The 22,348-nt window shown below is 48.3% G+C and overlaps 1 protein-coding gene across 1 annotated transcript; it reads left to right on the top strand.

Moving 5' to 3' along the window:
• Window positions 1-8,107: 8,107 nt before the first annotated feature.
• On the top strand, window positions 8,108-22,147 carry lmnb1 (lamin B1). The gene is made up of 11 exons (XM_075455486.1): window positions 8,108-8,641; window positions 12,567-12,723; window positions 12,813-12,938; window positions 13,281-13,451; window positions 13,906-14,031; window positions 14,983-15,203; window positions 15,290-15,518; window positions 15,594-15,698; window positions 15,947-16,066; window positions 16,155-16,265; window positions 21,226-22,147. The coding sequence occupies exons 1-11, from the start codon at window positions 8,280-8,282 to the stop codon at window positions 21,265-21,267; spliced, it is 1,770 nt and encodes a 589-aa protein (XP_075311601.1). The 5' UTR covers window positions 8,108-8,279; the 3' UTR covers window positions 21,268-22,147.
• The last annotated feature ends 201 nt before the right edge of the window (window positions 22,148-22,348 follow it).

Below are 22,348 nucleotides of genomic sequence, written 5' to 3'. Positions count from 1 at the left end.
TGAAGGCTCTGCCTCCCAAACTGGCAGCTGGTTCCACAGAGAGAGGCCTGGTAACTGAAGGCTCTGCCTCCCAAACTGGCAGCTGGTTCCTCAGAGAGGGGCCTGATAACTGAAGGCCCTGCCTCCCAAACTGGCAGCTGGTTCCACAGAGAGGGGCCTGGTAACTGAAGGCTCTGCCTCCCAAACTGGCAGCTGGTTCCTCAGAGAGGGGCCTGATAACTGAAGGCTCTGCCTCGCAAACTGGCAGCTGGTTCTACAGAGAGGGGCCTGATAACTGAAGGCCCTGCCTCCCAAACTGGCAGCTGGTTCCACAGAGAGGGGCCTGGTAACTGAAGGCTCTGCCTCCCAAACTGGCATCCTGTTCCTCAGAGAGGGGCCTGATAACTGAAGGCTCTGCCTCCCAAACTGGCAGCTGGTTCCACAGAGAGGGGCCTGGTAACTGAAGGCTCTGCCTCCCAAACTGGCAGCTGGTTCCACAGAGAGGGGCCTGGTAACTGAAGGCTCTGCCTCCCAAACTGGCAGCTGGTTCCACAGAGAGGGGCCTGATAACTGAAGGCTCTGCCTCCCAAACTGGCAGCTGGTTCTACAGAGAGGGGCCTGATAACTGAAGGCCCTGCCTCCCAAACTGGCAGCTGGTTCCACAGAGAGGGGCCTGGTAACTGAAGGCTCTGCCTCCCAAACTGGCATCCTGTTCCTCAGAGAGGGGCCTGATAACTGAAGGCTCTGCCTCCCAAACTGGCAGCTGGTTCCACAGAGAGGGGCCTGGTAACTGAAGGCTCTGCCTCCCAAACTGGCAGCTGGTTCCACAGAGAGGGGCCTGGTAACTGAAGGCTCTGCCTCCCAAACTGGCAGCTGGTTCCACAGAGAGGGGCCTGATAACTGAAGGCTCTGCCTCCCAAACTGGCAGCTGGTTCCACAGAGAGGGGCCTGGTAACTGAAGGCTCTGCCTCCCAAACTGGCAGCTGGTTCCACAGAGAGGGGCCTGGTAACTGAAGGCTCTGCCTCCCAAACTGGCAGCTGGTTCCTCAGAGAGGGGCCTGATAACTGAAGGCTCTGCCTCCCAAACTGGCAGCTGGTTCCACAGAGAGGGGCCTGGTAACTGAAGGCTCTGCCTCCCAAACTGGCAGCTGGTTCCACAGAGAGGGGCCTGGTAACTGAAGGCTCTGCCTCCCAAACTGGCAGCTGGTTCCTCAGAGAGGGGCCTGGTAACTGAAGGCTCTGCCTCCCAAACTGGCAGCTGGTTCCTCAGAGAGGGGCCTGGTAACTGAAGGCTCTGCCTCCCAAACTGGCAGCTGGTTCCACAGAGAGGGGCCTGGTAACTGAAGGCTCTGCCTCCCAAACTGGCAGCTGGTTCCTCAGAGAGGGGCCTGATAACTGAAGGCTCTGCCTCCCAAACTGGCAGCTGGTTCCACAGAGAGGGGCCTGGTAACTGAAGGCTCTGCCTCCCAAACTGGCAGCTGGTTCCACAGAGAGGGGCCTGGTAACTGAAGGCTCTGCCTCCCAAACTGGCAGCTGGTTCCACAGAGAGGGGCCTGGTAACTGAAGGCTCTGCCTCCCAAACTGGCAGCTGGTTCCTCAGAGAGGGGCCTGGTAACTGAAGGCTCTGCCTCCCAAACTGGCAGCTGGTTCCTCAGAGAGGGGCCTGATAACTGAAGGCTCTGCCTCGCAAACTGGCAGCTGGTTCTACAGAGAGGGGCCTGATAACTGAAGGCCCTGCCTCCCAAACTGGCAGCTGGTTCCACAGAGAGGGGCCTGGTAACTGAAGGCTCTGCCTCCCAAACTGGCATCCTGTTCCTCAGAGAGGGGCCTGATAACTGAAGGCTCTGCCTCCCAAACTGGCAGCTGGTTCCACAGAGAGGGGCCTGGTAACTGAAGGCTCTGCCTCCCAAACTGGCAGCTGGTTCCACAGAGAGGGGCCTGGTAACTGAAGGCTCTGCCTCCCAAACTGGCAGCTGGTTCCACAGAGAGGGGCCTGATAACTGAAGGCTCTGCCTCCCAAACTGGCAGCTGGTTCCACAGAGAGGGGCCTGGTAACTGAAGGCTCTGCCTCCCAAACTGGCAGCTGGTTCCACAGAGAGGGGCCTGGTAACTGAAGGCTCTGCCTCCCAAACTGGCAGCTGGTTCCTCAGAGAGGGGCCTGATAACTGAAGGCTCTGCCTCCCAAACTGGCAGCTGGTTCCACAGAGAGGGGCCTGGTAACTGAAGGCTCTGCCTCCCAAACTGGCAGCTGGTTCCACAGAGAGGGGCCTGGTAACTGAAGGCTCTGCCTCCCAAACTGGCAGCTGGTTCCACAGAGAGGGGCCTGGTAACTGAAGGCTCTGCCTCCCAAACTGGCAGCTGGTTCCTCAGAGAGGGGCCTGGTAACTGAAGGCTCTGCCTCCCAAACTGGCAGCTGGTTCCTCAGAGAGGGGCCTGATAACTGAAGGCTCTGCCTCGCAAACTGGCAGCTGGTTCTACAGAGAGGGGCCTGATAACTGAAGGCCCTGCCTCCCAAACTGGCAGCTGGTTCCACAGAGAGGGGCCTGGTAACTGAAGGCTCTGCCTCCCAAACTGGCATCCTGTTCCTCAGAGAGGGGCCTGATAACTGAAGGCTCTGCCTCCCAAACTGGCAGCTGGTTCCACAGAGAGGGGCCTGGTAACTGAAGGCTCTGCCTCCCAAACTGGCAGCTGGTTCCACAGAGAGGGGCCTGGTAACTGAAGGCTCTGCCTCCCAAACTGGCAGCTGGTTCCACAGAGAGGGGCCTGATAACTGAAGGCTCTGCCTCCCAAACTGGCAGCTGGTTCCACAGAGAGGGGCCTGGTAACTGAAGGCTCTGCCTCCCAAACTGGCAGCTGGTTCCACAGAGAGGGGCCTGGTAACTGAAGGCTCTGCCTCCCAAACTGGCAGCTGGTTCCTCAGAGAGGGGCCTGATAACTGAAGGCTCTGCCTCCCAAACTGGCAGCTGGTTCCACAGAGAGGGGCCTGGTAACTGAAGGCTCTGCCTCCCAAACTGGCAGCTGGTTCCACAGAGAGGGGCCTGGTAACTGAAGGCTCTGCCTCCCAAACTGGCAGCTGGTTCCACAGAGAGGGGCCTGGTAACTGAAGGCTCTGCCTCCCAAACTGGCAGCTGGTTCCTCAGAGAGGGGCCTGATAACTGAAGGCTCTGCCTCGCAAACTGGCAGCTGGTTCTACAGAGAGGGGCCTGATACTGAAGGCTCTGCCTCCCAAACTGGCAGCTGGTTCCACAGAGAGGGGCCTGGTAACTGAAGGCTCTGCCTCCCAAACTGGCAGCTGGTTCCTCAGAGAGGGGCCTGGTAACTGAAGGCTCTGCCTCCCAAACTGGCAGCTGGTTCCTCAGAGAGGGGCCTGATAACTGAAGGCTCTGCCTCGCAAACTGGCAGCTGGTTCTACAGAGAGGGGCCTGATAACTGAAGGCCCTGCCTCCCAAACTGGCAGCTGGTTCCACAGAGAGGGGCCTGGTAACTGAAGGCTCTGCCTCCCAAACTGGCATCCTGTTCCTCAGAGAGGGGCCTGATAACTGAAGGCTCTGCCTCCCAAACTGGCAGCTGGTTCCACAGAGAGGGGCCTGGTAACTGAAGGCTCTGCCTCCCAAACTGGCAGCTGGTTCCACAGAGAGGGGCCTGGTAACTGAAGGCTCTGCCTCCCAAACTGGCAGCTGGTTCCACAGAGAGGGGCCTGATAACTGAAGGCTCTGCCTCCCAAACTGGCAGCTGGTTCCACAGAGAGGGGCCTGGTAACTGAAGGCTCTGCCTCCCAAACTGGCAGCTGGTTCCACAGAGAGGGGCCTGGTAACTGAAGGCTCTGCCTCCCAAACTGGCAGCTGGTTCCTCAGAGAGGGGCCTGATAACTGAAGGCTCTGCCTCGCAAACTGGCAGCTGGTTCTACAGAGAGGGGCCTGATAACTGAAGGCCCTGCCTCCCAAACTGGCAGCTGGTTCCACAGAGAGGGGCCTGGTAACTGAAGGCTCTGCCTCCCAAACTGGCATCCTGTTCCTCAGAGAGGGGCCTGATAACTGAAGGCTCTGCCTCCCTGGCAGCTGGTTCCACAGAGAGGGGCCTGATAACTGAAGGCTCTGCCTCCCAAACTGGCAGCTGGTTCCACAGAGAGGGGCCTGGTAACTGAAGGCTCTGCCTCCCAAACTGGCAGCTGGTTCCACAGAGAGGGGCCTGATAACTGAAGGCTCTGCCTCCCAAACTGGCAGCTGGTTCCACAGAGAGGGGCCTGGTAACTGAAGGCTCTGCCTCCCAAACTGGCAGCTGGTTCCACAGAGAGGGGCCTGGTAACTGAAGGCTCTGCCTCCCAAACTGGCAGCTGGTTCCTCAGAGAGGGGCCTGATAACTGAAGGCTCTGCCTCCCAAACTGGCAGCTGGTTCCACAGAGAGGGGCCCGGTAACTGAAGGCTCTGCCTCCCAAACTGGCAGCTGGTTCCACAGAGAGGGGCCCGGTAACTGAAGGCTCTGCCTCCCAAACTGGCAGCTGGTTCCACAGAGAGGGGCCTGGTAACTGAAGGCTCTGCCTCCCAAACTGGCAGCTGGTTCCACAGAGAGGGGCCTGGTAACTGAAGGCTCTGCCTCCCAAACTGGCAGCTGGTTCCTCAGAGAGGGGCCTGATAACTGAAGGCTCTGCCTCCCAAACTGGCAGCTGGTTCCACAGAGAGGGACCTGATAACTGAAGGCTCTGCCTCCCAAACTGGCAGCTGGTTCCACAGAGAGGGGCCTGATAACTGAAGGCTCTGCCTCCCAAACTGGCAGCTGGTTCCACAGAGAGGGGCCTGGTAACTGAAGGCTCTGCCTCCCAAACTGGCAGCTGGTTCCTCAGAGAGGGGCCTGATAACTGAAGGCTCTGCCTCGCAAACTGGCAGCTGGTTCTACAGAGAGGGGCCTGATAACTGAAGGCTCTGCCTCCCATTCTTCTTTTAGAAACTCTGGGAACATCAAGTAAACTGCAGGTTTACTTGATGTACACCTTCAGTCTATATTAATGGGTCTAAACACAAGTTACTGATTTGCCTACATCATGAAGTGATATACAAGCAAAGTAAACTTCTGCACTGCTGTTACACAGTGTATATGGGAAAGTGTATTTAGAAAGTCATGCTTGATGGCTCAGAAAAAATCTGAATTTGTTGGGCTTTCTGACAATTGAACAGAGAGTCGGGGCAACAATGGGTGACACTGCTCTCTCTAGGGTGGTGGGAGCACATGTGGATGACTCTGATTACCCCCAAGCTAAATACCGATGTTTTTGTGTAACTCACAACAACGTGTTCATTTCACACTTTACGCACGGGGTTATTAACATTTACCCACAGAGACGATCAGGGGCTTGTTAGAAAGATCTTAAGCTGAAGTTTAACCAGCAAAAAACAGCAAGAAACCAACTTTAACCTCTGACTATGATGCTGTGAAGGCGGGATAGAAACTGGGGGCGCACATACTCAATGCACGTCATGGGAAATAATATTAGGACAATTACACAATAAAGTTACTCACCAAGAAGCCAGCCATCGCGCACAGTGCCAGCTTGTAGTCTGTTCCCAACGATGCTGTTACTCAGAATGTATGAATCGTGCGTTGAACCAGGCCACCTCGCCACAATGTTGGTTAATTGCATTTACGCATCACATATGATCTGTACACCGATCGAATGAAAATGTTTCCTGTTAACATACAAATTCATCATGTGATGGCGCTTTTATAGCAATGTGTGTGCAGTCGATAGCTCCGTTACATTAGGGAAACTGGCTCTCGCTGCAAATTGAGCTTTAATGTTGGCCTGTTCAACTGCATTGTGGGAATTTGATATATGTGCCTGAGGGTTAGGGTTATAGGGTTACCCATTTATCCATTTCATTTGTCATTCATTTTTATTTCTCATTGTCTTCTGTATGTAAAACTACTTATTCTCTATAAAATGTAGTTTTTGTTAATATTTTTGGGTGTCTGGAACGGATTAATTGTATTTACATTATTTCTCATGGGAAATATTGCTTTAGTTTTCGGTTAATCACGAAAACCAAGGTTCCACTGTACTTTCCTTCAAATAAACTAACCTATATTAGGTTCCCGGTTTAATAAAGAAAAGTCCCACTCTCAAGTCTTTCTTGCAAAAGATTTCGCAAAGTATATGTCTCTTATTGTTGGATCAGAAGCAGAAATCTTTTTTTTTCCCCACAAGTCGTACCATTTAGTGAACAATCAAGTCTGATCCCTCACCAGAACCAGTTTGACATACAATCTGATATAGAATGCAGTGCTTATGTATTGTGACGTTCTCACCAGTTAAGCTTCAGATCCATCCAGCTGCTGTTACCTACGTGTTCATGGTGGCTGCATGTGGACTACACAGGCCTATGAGCAGTTACTCTGAGAGCGGAGACTGTTTCTAACGTTAGGTGAAACGGCAGCTGCATTATCAGCCTCAGTCAGCTCATAACATGTGCAGGCCCACAGCACCGGTGCTGGGAGGGTGTGCCACTGTACACACTTATGTCTGTTCTGTTCTGATCTTCAGTTTGTGCAACAGAATAAAGCAGTTTCACTGTAGAGTGTTGGCTTCTTTTGCTGCTTTTTATCAGCAATCATTACTGTGACATATCTGAAGGTGTTCTGGAGTGTGTGGTAACGGGACCAAAGAGTTTCGCTAAATGGTAAGTGTCAAAGTAACGACCACGTGAATTTCATAGTGCAGGCTTTCAGAAACCTTTTGAATGAAATGAATAAAAACTGCAGTACCTGCAGTAACATGAATGAAACAACATTTCCTTCTGGGCAGCATGGTGGTTAGCAGCACTGTCACCTTCCTGGTTTAAATCTCTGCTGAGTTCTTTCCGTTTGGAGGTTCCCCAGGTACTCCGGCTAAAAACATGATTATTCAACTAAGAGTGAGTGTGAGTGCATAAATATGATGAAGTGGGTATAGAAAATTAATGGACTGACACGGTGGATGGATCTTAGTGTTGGATTACTGTTAACTTTCATTAAGACTTTGGTTTCCGATGTAAACCGTCTTATTCTTTGGTTAGGAGGCAAAGCTTTAAGTTTCTTAGAATAACCAACAAAAATATATTCTATAAATGGAAATCCTGCAGTTTTAAACTCGACTGGATATATTCCCTTTTTTTCCATGTGGTGCAGTGTGAAAGAGGAAATCAGGAAATATCCACCCATCGGGAAAGTCTATGACTGTTAAACTGTGCTGGGAGTTGGCTTTTGATGACAGTCCCCATCACTGCATGGGACCTCTGGGATTTATCCTCAGGTCTTGAGTCACATACGGACCTGTGTGCCCATCACATACAGTGGGTAGCTTTTACTTTGCTATCTCACTGTCCCTGCCAGCTGGATTAGATTAGATTAGACATTATTTATTTATCACCATGGGCTAAAGTGTCTCTTTCCTGCTAAAGTTTGCTGTGAACTTTCACAAATCCTCTGACATGATCAATAATGTCACATATGACTGATCAGTTTTCACGTCTTATATTATTATTATATCTAATATATTCTATCATATTGCATGTTCTTTTTTTAAGATGCTTTATGTAGAACAACATAAAGTAAAAATATCTCCTAAAACACGTTAATTTTAGTGGAGGCACTTTCAATATTTTAAGAAGCCAGAATATAAGCTGTTAGATGGCTTTAAGAGCCAGAGGATTTTCATAGAAAAAGACTATATAAAATATATATAAAGTATTTCAACTGAACAAAAAAGACATAAAGTAAAACCAAACTGATTCCCATCTTATTCTGGGTCTGTCACATTTTATCTTTACAGGTTTTTCTTCCATGCTTCACCTATTTGTTCCTCCTGTGAAAGACACGATACTATGAAATGAATTCATTTCAGGCTCAGCCGTTACCGAAAATTCCAGGCGAGCTTGTTGTGTATACGAGGATGCTCGGATTTAACAAAAGGGCTTAACAGATAAAAGCAACACAAGAGGTGTATGGGGGGAGTCGACTCCGCCTGCTCCTGAGCATGTCGGCAGACGCCGGTTACATTTTCCAACGTACCCAAAAGTTAAAGTTGAAAAAACGCATTGCGTCGAGCGACCCCATTGGCTGGTGCTACACACCGTAACATTTTCAATAAGCCGCCATATTAGGAAGCCAACCCCTCTTTCATTCGGCTAGGAAAAGACAGAATATACTTCCAGGAATTGTTTCAAGAATATTCAACTTCCTGGATTTGAATCGGCCTACTTTAATAGGCAGTTTATCTGTACAGTTTGGTAACTATTTTTTACACGGGTTATTAAGTCACTCTTTTAACAATGGCGACCATGGCTGCAACTCCTACCGGCCAGAGAGGCACGTGCGGCAGCGGTAGCGGCACGCCGCTGAGCCCGAGCAGGATCACCAGGCTGCAGGAGAAGCAGCAGCTCAGGGACCTCAACGACCGCCTGGCCGTTTACATAGACAAGGTCCGTAGTTTAGAGTCTGAAAACAGCGTCCTCCACCTACAAATTAGCGAGAAGGAGGAGGTAAGAGGTCGGGAGGTGAGCGGACTGAAAGCCCTGTATGAGACGGAGCTGGCCGACGCCAGAAGGTGTCTGGATGACTCCTCCAAAGAGCGGGCCTGGCTGCAGATTGAGCTGGGCAACACCAAATCCGATCATGAGCAGCTTCTGCACAAGTAAGCCTCCAACCCTTTAACCATGCTATTCAGTTCAGAAGGAAAAGCTAAGGACTTTGTGCTTACTTTGATTTTCGAGCCACTTTTGCAATCTGACGCACGCGACTCATTGTAGGCGGTGACTCGTTGGCTGAAGTGTTCAGATTTCATCCCACAGTGGGGATCATGCTCCCTGATACAGAGCAGGCCACTCAGTGTTTTATACAAGTGTTAAACACATTTAAAATGTTTGTGCTGCTCAGACACTGACATGGCAGAAACTGTAACTTTATTAAAATAAATCTCAAAAATAGACTAAAAATGCTGACTTCAGTGAGCCAGTGTAACACGGTGGTGCCCCAGGGGCAGAAACAGGTGGGCTCTGTGTTGTTTTCTTTAGTTTGAAATGATGCACTGAATCTTCTGTGGGAAGAGGAGATGTGTCCAGACAGGTGAAGGGCAAAGGGTCTGCTGCTGCTGGAGGGGGGCAGTAACTGCTGCTGTGGGGGAGGGGGGGGGAGGGGGGGGGGGGGGGAGGGGGGAGGGGGGGGGGGGGGGAGAAGAGTAACTAACCACTGCTGGGGCACACAGACATGTGGTGTGGCGGGACAGGTGTGGAGCTGCTGTGGAACACAGGAAGTATTCTGCTGCACTTTGAGCGGACTCCAGTGTGGGGCCGGGCCCTCTGAATGGTGGGATTAAATGTTTGGTATTTGAGTTGTGGTGAGGTCTCCTGATTGCACAGTGTTTACTCTGACAGCCGGGGCCAGCTGGGAAGAATAAAAACCTGATAAAGGTGTACGTTCCGGGATAGTGTCCCAGTTAATAACCGTGCTCCACTGGGATGGGATGAATCTATTCCAAACTGAAAGTCGGTGTGTGAGTGGGTCGTTGCCTGTACTTGGGCTGCTCATATACACCTGAGTACGGTGTGCATGTGCGCTGTTTGTGTAGCTGATTTCAGCATGTGTAGCTGAAAATGCTGTTCAGCCCCAAAAACATGGTCGTACTTTTGAAACTGCCCAGAACTTTGTTACAGTGAACAATTCTGATTGGTCGAGTATTTGCAGTGTTCAATTCCCCACTTCCTGTATGATATCCACAGCAGCTCCTAAAAGCAGTTGACTTGAAGCTGTACCACAGGGGCAGGGGCAGGGGCAGGGGCAGTTGTAGTTGTAGTTGTAACTGTCTGTTCCACAACACAAGATGGCACTAATGAGCATCAACCCTGTGGGTAAACTCTGGACTTCCCTGTGACGCTGCTGATTGAAGACGTCATGATGCCGTATGCAGCGTGTGTGCAGTGGTTTGGTTAGGAGGGTTGTCAAAAATATTGAGTCCTATGATGATAAATACTAAAATGTAGGATCTACATAGATATTCATTTGCAACAGCATGAATATCAGTTTTGCTGTCTGTGCTGCCTCAGCTGATGGACCCCCTTTGGTCCCTCCCCCAGCAACAGCTGAGCAGACAGCTGTCAGCTCCAAAAATTAGACTATTGTCAGAAAGTGAAACCATACTGTATTATATAGATTCATTACACACAGAGTGAAATATTTCAAGCCTTTATTTCTTGTAGTTTTGATGATTATGACTTGCAGATAATGGAAATAAATTCAAACCCCAATCATCCACATGAAAGGTGGCAATCTTATCACTACACTATGCAGTTGCAACTAATTAGGTTAATTGATAACGCATCAGTAACATGATATTGGAAGAATCTATGGAAAAAAAGCTCTGTAGCGAGGTAGTTTCTGAAGTAAAGATGGGCAGCTGTTTAGCAATCTGCATAAAACTATCCACAAATTGTGAACAATTTCAGAAAAATGTTCCTCAGTATATATTTGTGAAGACTTTGAATATTGAATCCTCTACAGTACATAATGTCATGAAAAGAGTCGGGAATCTGCAGACTTTTCTGTGCACAACAGATGCAGCTGAACATCAGTCCTGGATGTCTGGCCTCAGGCCCTCAGGCAGCTCTGCATTACAGACACGATTCTGTCCTGGACATCACTGATGGGCTCAAGAACACTTCTGGACAGCTAGAACTTTTCTTCGGAAAAGAATGGAACAACATTCCTCTCCCAAAGGTCCAGCAGCTGGTCTCCTCAGTTCCCAGATGTTTACAGACCGTTGTTAAAAGAAGAGGGGATGCTACACAGTGAGAAAAATGGACCTGTCCCAACTGTTTTTCTATTACATTCAAGATGAGCTACACTATATGGCCAAGTTCTCACCCACCCATCCAGATAATTAACTTCAGGTGTTGCAGTCACTTCCATGGCCACAGGTTATAAGTTCCAGCACCTCTGCATGCAGACTGCTTCTACAAACATCTGAAAGAATGTTTCGCTCTCAGGAGCTCAGTGAGTTCCAGCATGGTACCATGATAGGATGCCACCTGTGCAACAAGTCCAGTGGTGAAGTTTCCTCGCTGCTAAATATTCCACAGTCAGCTGTCAGTGGTGTTATAACAAAGTGGAAGCGACTGGGAACGACAGCAGCTCAGCCGTAAAATGACAGAGCTGGTCAGAGGATGCTGAGGCTCATAGTGCTCAGAGGTCACCAACTTTCTGCAGAGTCAGTCGCTACAGACCTCCAACCTTCATGTGGCCTTCAGATTAGCTCAGGAACAGTGCGTAGAAAGCTTCATGGAATGGGTTTCCATGGCAACTGCATCCAAGCCATACATCACCAAGTGCAATGCAAAGCGTCGGATGCAGCGGTGTAGAGCACGCCGCCACTGGACTCTGGAGCTGTGGAGACGCCTTCTCTGGAGGGACCAATCACGCTTCTCCATCTGGCAACCTGACAGAGGAGTCTGGGTTTGGCGGTTGCCAGGGGAACGGTGCTGGTCTGACTGCATTATGATGTCACTTTTAACATTTGATCCATTTGAATTGGAATATCAGAACCATGATAGTGGGATATTCTTTGAGTTAGTCATTTGAAACAATATCTGCTTCGTTCCCATCGTGCATGTGCACTGTAGCATTAGCTTTAGCACAGGTGATCTGCGCACGTCTTTTGAACCCAACTTTAGTCTTTGCAGTGTAAGCAGATGCATTATTCGATCTGTTTCATAACCGGATGACTGGCGTTGTCACAGAAAGGAGGAACACTTCTTGAAAGGGTGCGTTCTGCTGTTTATTCTGATATCCGGTGCATTGTGTAGGGACGGGAACTTTGCAGCTTATTGAGCCGTACTTTGCAAAGACATAACTTTGTTCTGTTTGTTTGTCTTCATAACGGGATTATTTCAGTATGAACAGATACTCTCTGCAAAGCTCTGTTTCCGCTGCTTCTTGTGATATGCGTTTCATATCTATGCGATGGGGAGTTCGTTCAACAGAGAACAATGGGTGGGAATTCTCCCGCAAAGTGAATGTTAACATGACCTGAAACTCACTCCCCTTGAATTCTGTCAATAAATCTGGATATCTGTCTTTGAGCTGTTTTTGTCCTTGAGTGTTATATACACTTGTTGAGTGTTTCGTCCTTTGGTCTGAAAAGCTCTTTGGCACCATTTGCATACAGGTTTTTATGAATCTATTATTAATCCCTGATCATCTGCCTCAAACAAAGTACTTCCAGACACGACTCGGACTATTTTCCTTTTCCACGAGTCGAGGCGGAGCTGCAGCTGCCATCTTCCGTGTTCCTTTGGCATTTAAGGGCACACTGGAACACTTGTAGGTGTATATGGTGCCCACGTTACGTCCGGAGGAATTTCCCCCCCGGTACCTACGGTACTGTAGAAAAACGAGTAGCCTACTGTCCCGTTTTTAGAATTGTGGCATCGACTTGGTGTCTCGTTAGGGACGCCCATGTAAAGAAGGGCCTGTGACCTTTTACTGCATGTGTTGCCCCTCTCTGTCCACTTGACAACAAAATAAAGACCACTTACCTCAACTGTATCTTGTCAACCTCCTGCCAGCTACAACAAGAAGGACTCTGAGGCGGCTGCAGCTCAGGCCAGACTGAAGGACTTGGAGGCTCAGCTGAACTCCAAAGAAGCCATACTGGCTACTGCTCTGTCTGAAAAGAAGGGCCTGGAGGCCATGCTTGCTGAATTGCAGGAACAGCTTCAGGGGGTAAATTCCTTTTGTTTTGCCCTTAAAGTCTCCATATAAAAGCTCTTTTTTTTTTTAATCACTCCACCTGTTGTTTTGTGTCATCTCAGCTGGATACAGGTCTTGCTCAGGCCAAGAAGCACCTTGCAGATGAAATGCTGATGCGGGTGGACTTGGAAAACCGTTGTCAGAGTCTGACGGAGGAAATGGACTTCCGTAAGACAATGCAGGAAGAGGTGAGGACAGAAGCTGTTCAGTTCCAGTAAAGGAGCCTGCCCCTGCCCCTGCCCCTGCCCCTGCCCCTGCCCCTGCCTGGGGGGCACATGCATGGCTCAGTGCTGCACTTCTGACCTGGGTTTCACTCGCTTATCCCTTCTGTCAGCAGTGCTACTGCCTCACAGTTAAATTATACAAACTATTTCCACCCATTTGAATTGTCCTATTTTGTTGCTTTATAACCTGGAATTATAACGCTGATATTTTGGGCGTTTTTAATCATTTGATTTCTGAAATGATGATGTAATGCAGCACCTCTTGAGTTTAGAACACCATGTGAGTGCTGACTGCTCTGTATGCAGGAAGTGAAGGAAGCACGGCAGCGGTACGAAACCCGCCTGGTGGAGGTGGATTCTGGACGGAAGGAGGAGTACGAGTACAAGCTGACTCAGGCCCTGGCTGACATGAGGGGTCAGAACGAGGAGCAGATCCAGATCTATAAGGACAACATGGAGAGCACCTATAAAGCCAGGGTATAAGAGCACACGCTCACACGGACTTTGTTGGTGGTTCAGAAAATGTTCCTCATTCACAGTAATGATGAAATGAACCCAGTTGTGTGAGAGAGCCATCTGAGATGCAGAGGCCCGTGTGTGCCCACGCCAGCTGTGTGTGAGGGCAGACCATCATCATTCAGATCCGCTTTTCTTCCACTCTCAGGTGTGCTTTGTCCCCTCTAGGATGAGACTGCCACCATGTTTCCTGTTATTTAATGACCAACCAGATGAAATGCTCCTTCCTCACACTGAGCAGCACTCTGTGTGTTAACAGTTAAAAGTTGCATGAAGTACCTGTTAGCACACCGAGTAGAAGTTGACTAACTTCCTGCTCAGCAGGAAGTGGCTTCCACTGCTCAGTTCCTCTTTGAGGGTGTAAGTACAGACTCTAGTTGATGTTGCTGACTCTCGACCATCTGTTTGTCTCCAGCTGGAGGACCTGCATCACTTATCCGAGATGAACGGAGCATCGGTCAGCGTGGCCCGAGATGAGCTGAGAGAGTCGAGTCTGAGGATTGAGAGCCTGACCGCCCAGCTGGCAGCGCTACAGAAAGAGGTGGAGACACTGCTTTTCTCATAAAGTTGATTTTGGTTTGTTGCACCAATATGGAGACTGAGAGCTAATTACAAAGAGGAAAGATAAATGTCCTAATGTCAATCTTCTCCTTTCTACAATAAGAAATAGATTTAATTCTTGTAAACCTTTGTAAGTGACTTTTATGTCTCTTTTACAGTCTGTAGAAGAGTTGTTTTCAGACCTTCTGTGTAGTGTGACAGCATGTGAGGCACAGTGTGCTGCGTTTGCCCGATGGCTGACTTCCTGAAGCTCCTTCCACCACACCGTGCACGGCGTAAATGAGCTGCGTGTGTTTGCGCTTAACCACACCTGGAGGGCTGTGATGGAGGGAAACTGGCCATGAGTGCTCACTGGGGCTCAGTCACATACTAACTGATGCTAACTGTAGAAGGTAGTGAGATATTCCTGTTTAATCAGGTCAGTATCATTTCTGCTGGCACCAGCACAGCCCCCCCCCAGCAGCAGCTGAGCAGACACACAGTTTAACCTCCTGAAATCCCACACTGATGCTTTACTTACAGCATGCACTCATCAGGTCATCTCCCGCTTTAAACAGAACCGTAGCTACATTCTGCCTCCAACAGGAAGGAGGACACAGTGTTGCATTCAGTTCGACTCCTCTGTGCTTGTGTTCAGGTTCTTCAGGTTGAACTGTTTTGGGGATATTTTCTCTAATAAAAGAAGCATTTGGTTCTCAGCAGGTAACCACTGGTTCCACATTCTCAGGGTTGGATTAACGGACCTTTTCCAGATGTGTGGGGCTCACTGAGTCACACATCTGCCACAAAGAGTGCAGGTGGAACATGAAAGGCTCTCCTTTGTTTTTACAGCTGGGTGCGATCACCATGGCAACGGATGTCTCCATTTTAGCAAAGTCTCAGTTTAAAGAGTTTAAAAAGTGTCTGACTGAGCTCCTTGTCGACCTTTCAGACCCGTGGCTGGCGGGAGCGTATAACGGAGCTGGAGGTGGCTTTGACCCAGGAGAAAGACGCCAATCGCAAGCTGCTGGCAGACAAAGAGCGTGAGGTGGCTCAGATCCAAGCCAAGATGCAGCAGCAGCTCAATGACTACGAGCAGCTGCTGGATGTCAAACTGGCCCTGGACATGGAGATCAATGCCTACCGCAAACTTCTGGAAGGAGAAGAAGAACGGTGAGTTCCCGCCTGGTTTGGGTTGCATTGTTGGAGTTGTTGTGGGGTCTGACGCCCCCTGGCATCTGCATCTCACTCTGCTGCAGACTCAAGCTGTCTCCCAGTCCCTCGTCTCGGGTCACAGTGTCTCGAGCCTCCTCCAGCAGCCGCAGTGTGAGGACCGCTGTGGGGAAGAGGAAGCGCATCGATGTGGAGGAGCAGGAGGCCAGCAGCTCGGTGTCCATCGCTCACTCTGCCTCCGCCACAGGACCCATCTGCATTGATGAGATTGATACCGATGGCAAATTTCTCTGCCTCCACAACAGCGGAGAGGAGGTTGGCTTCTGCTCCCACATCCTGGAGTTCCTTTCTGTTTGTGTTTCTCAGTTGAAATGATTGTATTTGTCTCAGGACCAGGCCATGGTGGGTTATGAGATGATTAAGACCATTGGAAATGCCGCAGCCACCTACAAATTCACACCCAAATACGTCCTTAAGGCTGGCCAGAAGGTCATGGTAAGAGTTTTTCTGCTTGGATTCAGATTATTTGCCTTGCTTTGGCTGTGAAGGATGTGAAGGATGCCAGATGTATGTTAATCCTGTCCGATTGTTTTAGTTGTGAATGTCAGGAACATTAGAGATTCTCCTTTTCTTTCCTCCTGGTGGGCTGACTGTGACAGCTAAAGACGGTTGTCGGCTGGCAGAAGCAGAGAAGACAGCTGTAAATGTGAGCGTGACTGTTGGCTGATGTCTTTGCTGTGTAGATCTGGGCATCTGATGCCGGTGTGAGCTCCAAGCCTCCTGTAGACCTGGTGTGGAAGAACCAGTCCTCCTGGGGCTCAGGGGAAGATGTCAGTGTGGTGCTGATGAACCCACAGGGCGAAGTGAGATTTCTTTCCATCACCACCCCCTTCTGTGCTTTTTCCATCTGCCTGGCTCTGATGGGGATGTTTTGGATGGTTTATCTTCCAGGAGGTGGCAAAGAGAAGCACTACCTACAAGACGGCGATAGAAGAGGAGCAGGGGGAGGACGATGATGACAACGGGGTAGAGGTGGTGGAAGAAGAGCTCTTCTACCAGCAGGTGAGCTTTTAGAGTTTAAAGGTGTGAGTGCACACCTGTTTCCATGGATGAGCACATGTTCATCTGGCAGTCAGTCTGCACACATGGCCTAACTGTGATCCAATCAGAGCAGGCTGAGGTCATCCTGTAAAGGCCCTTTTACCTGGTGGCGCTGATGGAAGCACAGCTGTGAGAGAAAACGGCTCAAATGGGGGCTCAGTGTGTCTGCTGTTCTGTGTGTTCTCTTTTTTCCAGTCCATCTGGAGTACCGATGGCCTCAAACTGGATCAGGTCTTACACAGATCAGGAGACACCCAGGGACATGCATTAGACTCACTACAGTGTGCCAACGTGTCCATGTCTTTCCCTGAAACCACCATGTTGATCCTGGGGAACCAGGTCTCCATCTCTGTTTCTGAAGCCTCTACAGGAGGCGTGGATTGGAAATGTTAAATACACTGCTCAAAAAAATGAAAGGAACAGTTTTTTATCAGGGTATGACATGAATTCAATAGCACTTTTCTGATAATGATTTGGTCGGTTAAGTGGCAGAGGGGGTTGTTCATCAGTTTCAGCTGCATTGGTGTTGATGGAATTATCAACAGCTGCACCAGAGGGGCAACAATGAGACGACCCCAAAAACAGGACTGGTGTTGCATGTGGATGCCATTTCAAGTTTCTCCCTCTTGATCTTTTTGAACTGGTTTTCCACTAGTGTTGGCTTAAGCTGGAGTCATTATCACGACTGGCGGCACTGTAACACCATTCAAAGGATATCTGTTGGAACAGGGAAACACGAGTTAATGACCACAATAATGTCACATATACATAAAGAGAGTAAAGTGAGGAAAGGTGTGACAGATGAGGCCCCCCAGCAGTCTGGGCCTATAGCAGCTTAACTATGGGATGTTTCAGGATCACCTGAGCCATCCCTAAAGCCCCATACACACACGTCGCTGCTATTTACTCGCTACTCGCTCACTCGCCTACTCGCCACTCGCTTGGGTGCTTTTGCTGACTTGGTGTGTAGAAGTTGGGTGGCCACTGTTTGGAGAAAACTGGGGGAACGTCACCTGTCAATAATCTGTATTCTGCATTTTAATTGGCTACTCGCTTTTACTCGCTTACTCGCGTAGCTCGAAGTTGAAATATGTTCATCTCGGAATCCGCCCACATCGCATCGCTTGTACTCGCTTGTACTCTCCTCGCCTACTCGCCTCGCGTGAACACATAGACATTCTATTGACTTCACTCGCTGAGCGAGTAAATAGCAGCGATGTGTGTGTATGGGGCTTAACTATAAGCTTTATCAGAAAGGAAAGTTTTAAGCCTGATCTCAAAAGTGGAAAGGGTGTCTGCTTCCTGGACATTTACTGGCAGCTTATTCCACAAGAGAGGGGCCTGATAACTGAAGGCTCTGCCTCCCATTCTACTTTTAGAAACTCTTGGAACCTCAAGTAAACCTGCAGTTTGGGAACGAAGTGCTCTGTTAGGAAAATATCTTACAATGAGATCTTTAAGATATGATGGAGCTCGGTCATTAAGAGCTTTATATGTAAGGAGAAGAATCTTAAATTCTATTCTGAATTTAACAGGGAGCCAATGAAGAGAAGCTAAAACTGGAGAAATATGATCTCTCCTGTTAGTTCTCATCAGAACTCTGGCTGCAGCATTTTGGATCAGCTGGAGGCTTTTCAGAGAATATGTGGGACAGCCCAATAATAAAGAATTACAGTAGTCCAATCTTGAAGTAACAAATGCATGGACTAGTTTTTCTGCATCACTCTGAGACAAGATGTTCCTGATTTTAACAATATTACGAAGGTGAAAGAAGGCAGTCCTAGAAACCTGTTTTATATGCGAGTCAAATGATAAGTTCTGGTCAAAAATAACTCCAAGGTTCCTCACTGTAGAACTAGAAGCCAAGGAAATACCATCTAGAGTAACTATATAGCTAGACAATTTCTCCCTGAAACGCTCGGGTCCAAAGATAACGACTTCAGTTTTGTCTGAATTTAGAAGCAGACAGTTCTGAGTCATCCAGGTCTTTATGTCTTTAAGACATGCTTGTAGTCTGACCAACCTATTGGGTTCATCTGGTTTTATAGATAAGTACAGCTGAGTATCATCAGCATAGCAATGGAAATTTATGCAATGCTGTCTAATAATGTTACCTAATGGAAGCATGTATAAAGTGAAAAGAATCGGTCCAAGCACAGAACCCTGGGGAACTCCATGACTTACTCTGGTGTGTGAGGAAGATTCTTCATTTACAAGAACAAACTGAAATCTATCAGATAAATATGACTTAAACCAGCCTAATGCAGTTCCTTTAATCCCAATAACATGTTCAAGTCTGTGTAATAAGATACTGTGATCGACCGTATCAAATGCAGCACTGAGATCCAACAGGACAAGCACAGACACAAGTCCGCTATCAGAGGCTAAGAGGAGATCATTGGTAACTTTCAGCAGTGCAGTTTCTGTGCTATGATGCACTCTGAATCCTGACTGAAACTCTTCAAACAGATTATTTCTGTGTAAGTGATCACAAAGCTGAGCTGCAACTATTTTTTCAAGAACTTTAGACATAAAAGGGAGATTGGATATAGGTCTATAATGAGCCAACACTTCTGAATCAAGAGTAGGTTTTTTAAGTAAAGGTTTAATTACAGCAACCTTAAAAGTCTGAGGTACATATCCTGTCAACAAAGACAGATTGATCAAATCCAATATGGAAGTGTCAATTAATGGGAAAACCTCCTTGAACAGTCTGGTTGGGATTGGGTCTAAAACACAAGTTGATGGTTTAGAAGAGACTATTGCTGTTGTTAGTTCAGAGAGATCAACTGGACAGAAGCCGTCTAAATACAAATCAGGTTCTAAAGATACTTCTAAAGCTGCTGTACTTGATGATATATCACTGATAATAGTGGGAAGGAGTCCATCAATCTTCTCTCTGATAGAAACAATTTTATTGATAAAGATGCACATGAAATCATCACTGCTGAGAGTTAAAGGAATAACTGGCTCAGCAGAGCTCGGACTCTTAGTCAGACTGGCTACAGCGCTGAAGAGAAACCTGGGATTATTCTTATTCTCTTCTATCAATGATGAATAATAAGCAGTTCTAGCTTTACGAAGGGCTTTCTTATACGTTATTAAACTATCTTTCCAGACTAACTGAGACTTCTAAATTAGAGGAACGCCACTGTCTCTCCAGCTTTCTTGCAGTCTGCTTTAAAGCACGCAGCTGTGAATTATACCAAGGAGCCAGCCTCTTCTGACTGATTACCTTTTTATATAATAAAATAAAGAATTACAGTAGTCCAATCCTGAAGTAACAAATGCATGGACTAGTTTTTCTGCATCACTCTGAGACAAGATGTTCCTGATTTTAACAATATTACGAAGGTAAAAGAAGGCAGTCCTAGAAACCTGTTTTATATGTGAGTCAAATGATACATTCTGGTTCCTATTCTTTCCTGTTCCGATATCTGCTGCTTTATGCAAGGAGCAGCAGGTTGAGCACAGCCCTAGCCGGTGTCAATGTTTCTGCCCAAACAGACCTCAGGGCGCCACGTCCTGTAGTGTGCCCTGTGCTCACTGCCCAGCACCGTGGAGCTCCACTGGCCATAGAACACCAGAATTGGCTTGTCCGCCATGTCTGTGCTTTTCACAGATGAGAGCAGGCTCACCCTGAGCAGCTGTGATAGACGTGAGAGGGTCTGGAGAAGCCAAGGAGAACGCTATGCTGCCTGCTACATCATTAAGATTAAGATCTGATTTATTGGTCATGCATACACACGAAATTGGTCCTCGGCTTTTAACCCATCCAGGTTGGCATGCACATGCACATGCACATGCACAGGGTCACACACTCAGAGACAGATGCCAACCTGGAGCAGTGGGCAGCCATGAAGCGCCCGGGGAGCATGGGGGTACGGTGCCTTGCTCAAGGGCACCTCGGCCGTGACAAGGAGGTGGACTGACACCCCTCCAGCTGTCAGTTCCACCAATCTTTTGTGGAGTGGCGAGAGTGGGAATCGAACCTGCCAACCTTCCGGTTATTGGACGGCCGACTCTAACCACTGAGCCACGGCCGCCCGTACGAGCGATTCGGTGGTGGGTCAGTGATGGTCTCCATGGAGGGGCGCACAGACCTCTACAGGAAGTCTTCCTGCCATTAGGTATCGGGGTGAAATCCTTGAACCCATGGTCAGACCCTACGCTGGTGCTGTAGGTCCTGGGCTCCTCCTGATGCACCACGATGCCCGGCCTCATGTGGCAAGAGTGTGCAGGCAGTATCTGGAAGATGAAGGAATCGATACAACTGATTGGCCCTCACGATCACCTGACCTAAACCCGATAGAACACCTCTGGGACATAATGTTTCGGTCCTTCAGACGTCGTCAGGTTGCTCCTCAGACTTTACAGGAGCTCACTGATGCCCTCAGACAGATCTGGGAGGACATCCCACGAGACACCATCCGTCGTCTCATTAGGAGCATGCATACAGGCACGTGGGGGCCACACAAGATATTGAGAAGCATTTTGAGGTGCAGAAATTGAATTTTGGCAAAATGGACTAACCTGCCACATCATTTTTTCACTTTGATTTTTGGGGTGTCTATATATTAAGCCTTCTGTAGGCTGAAAACTTTTATTTCCATCAAAAGATGTGCCATCCTTTTGTTCCTAAGACATTAAACTGTCCATATCAGTAAAGATATCCAACATATTTTTTTCTCACATTGAAATCTGATCTGTTTTCAAAATGTCCCTTTCATTTTTTTGAGCAGTGTATAAAACCATCCACTGATGCTACAGAAAAAGTGTTGGTTTGGTCCGTTCCAAAGAAGAAGTGATTAGGATGACGTGGGGGGAGGTTTCCTGCTCACGTTCACTTCAGATTTGCTCGGTCAGTGAACGCAGACTCTGCTGTGGTGTTTCTGTAAAAGTTGTTTTGGTGACTCTGCAGGGAGACCCTCGTGCTGCCAAGAGAGGCTGCTCCATCATGTGATCCAGCTCCACCAACCAGCCTCCACCTCTGAGCCCAGCCACTCTGCTGCCAACTCCAATAGTACTATTTTTCTATCTTTTCTAGTGCATTTCAACCAAATGGATGCTTTTGTTTGTTTGTTTTTTCTCTCTTGTGTTTGTCATGAAAAACAGCTTTTAGTAGATGTTTTCATCTGGAGAAACCCAAATAACATGGTTATTGAACAAAATGTTTGAATGTCTTAAACAACTGAAGGAGCTTAATTCAAGGAAATTCACCCGTGTACTTGGCCATTTTTTTTACAGATTTTTAAAAAAGTGATTTGATATTTAATGTTATTGATGCTATATTTTAGGCCTTTAAAGAGACTAGAGAACCCACAAGCTGTGAGTGATTAGTTTAGGTCGGGTTAGTTAGTCACTACTGTAATGGACTGAGATCCTGCAGCATAGCTGTGAAATGATTCTGGGGAAATGTGAAGTCCAGTGGCCTCCATGAGATGTCCCAGCTGTACCTGTGCTCAGTGGTCTCACCTGGTGCAGGGACAGAGCTGCAGCTGTGGGATTGTACTTCTCACAGAACATTTGGAACACTCGTCTCCACGTGTAGGATTTAAATTGTGAATGAAAACGCTGCTGGTGGTAGTATTTCCGCTCTACTATCTGACCCAAGACACTACAGAAATAGGATGATTTCAGCAGGATGTCCAGATGCGTGAACTGCTCCACTTTGACAGCCACAGGTGGGGTCTTCAGTGTCTTAAAAAAGCAAAGCACCCATAATGGAAGTGTTGATTGTATTAACTTTTGATATTTGAAGTGTTTGAACTACTTTGTGTTGATGTTCCTATGCATGCCATAGCTCTCTGTAACCTTCATAGTTGAATAAATGTGTTCTTGTACCGGGCTTTGTCATCACTCCAACGTTCCGCGGAGCTTTGCCTTGCTCGAAGACGCTCTTTACTTTGTCAGCTCGGGTTCGATAGCTGCTAGCTCCTCCAGGCTTACGCCCAGCTGAGGCGGTGTACAAGCACCCAAGAGGAGACGAGAACCAGCATATCCGGAACTATCATTCGTGAGTCCAACGATGAGTAACTGCCCAG

Source organism: Odontesthes bonariensis, chromosome 22 (assembly GCF_027942865.1).
Source record: "Odontesthes bonariensis isolate fOdoBon6 chromosome 22, fOdoBon6.hap1, whole genome shotgun sequence".
Lineage (NCBI taxonomy): Eukaryota > Metazoa > Chordata > Actinopteri > Atheriniformes > Atherinopsidae > Odontesthes > Odontesthes bonariensis.
The sequence above is the reverse complement of the archived record's forward strand: the minus strand, read 5'-3'. Positions and strand labels throughout refer to the sequence as shown.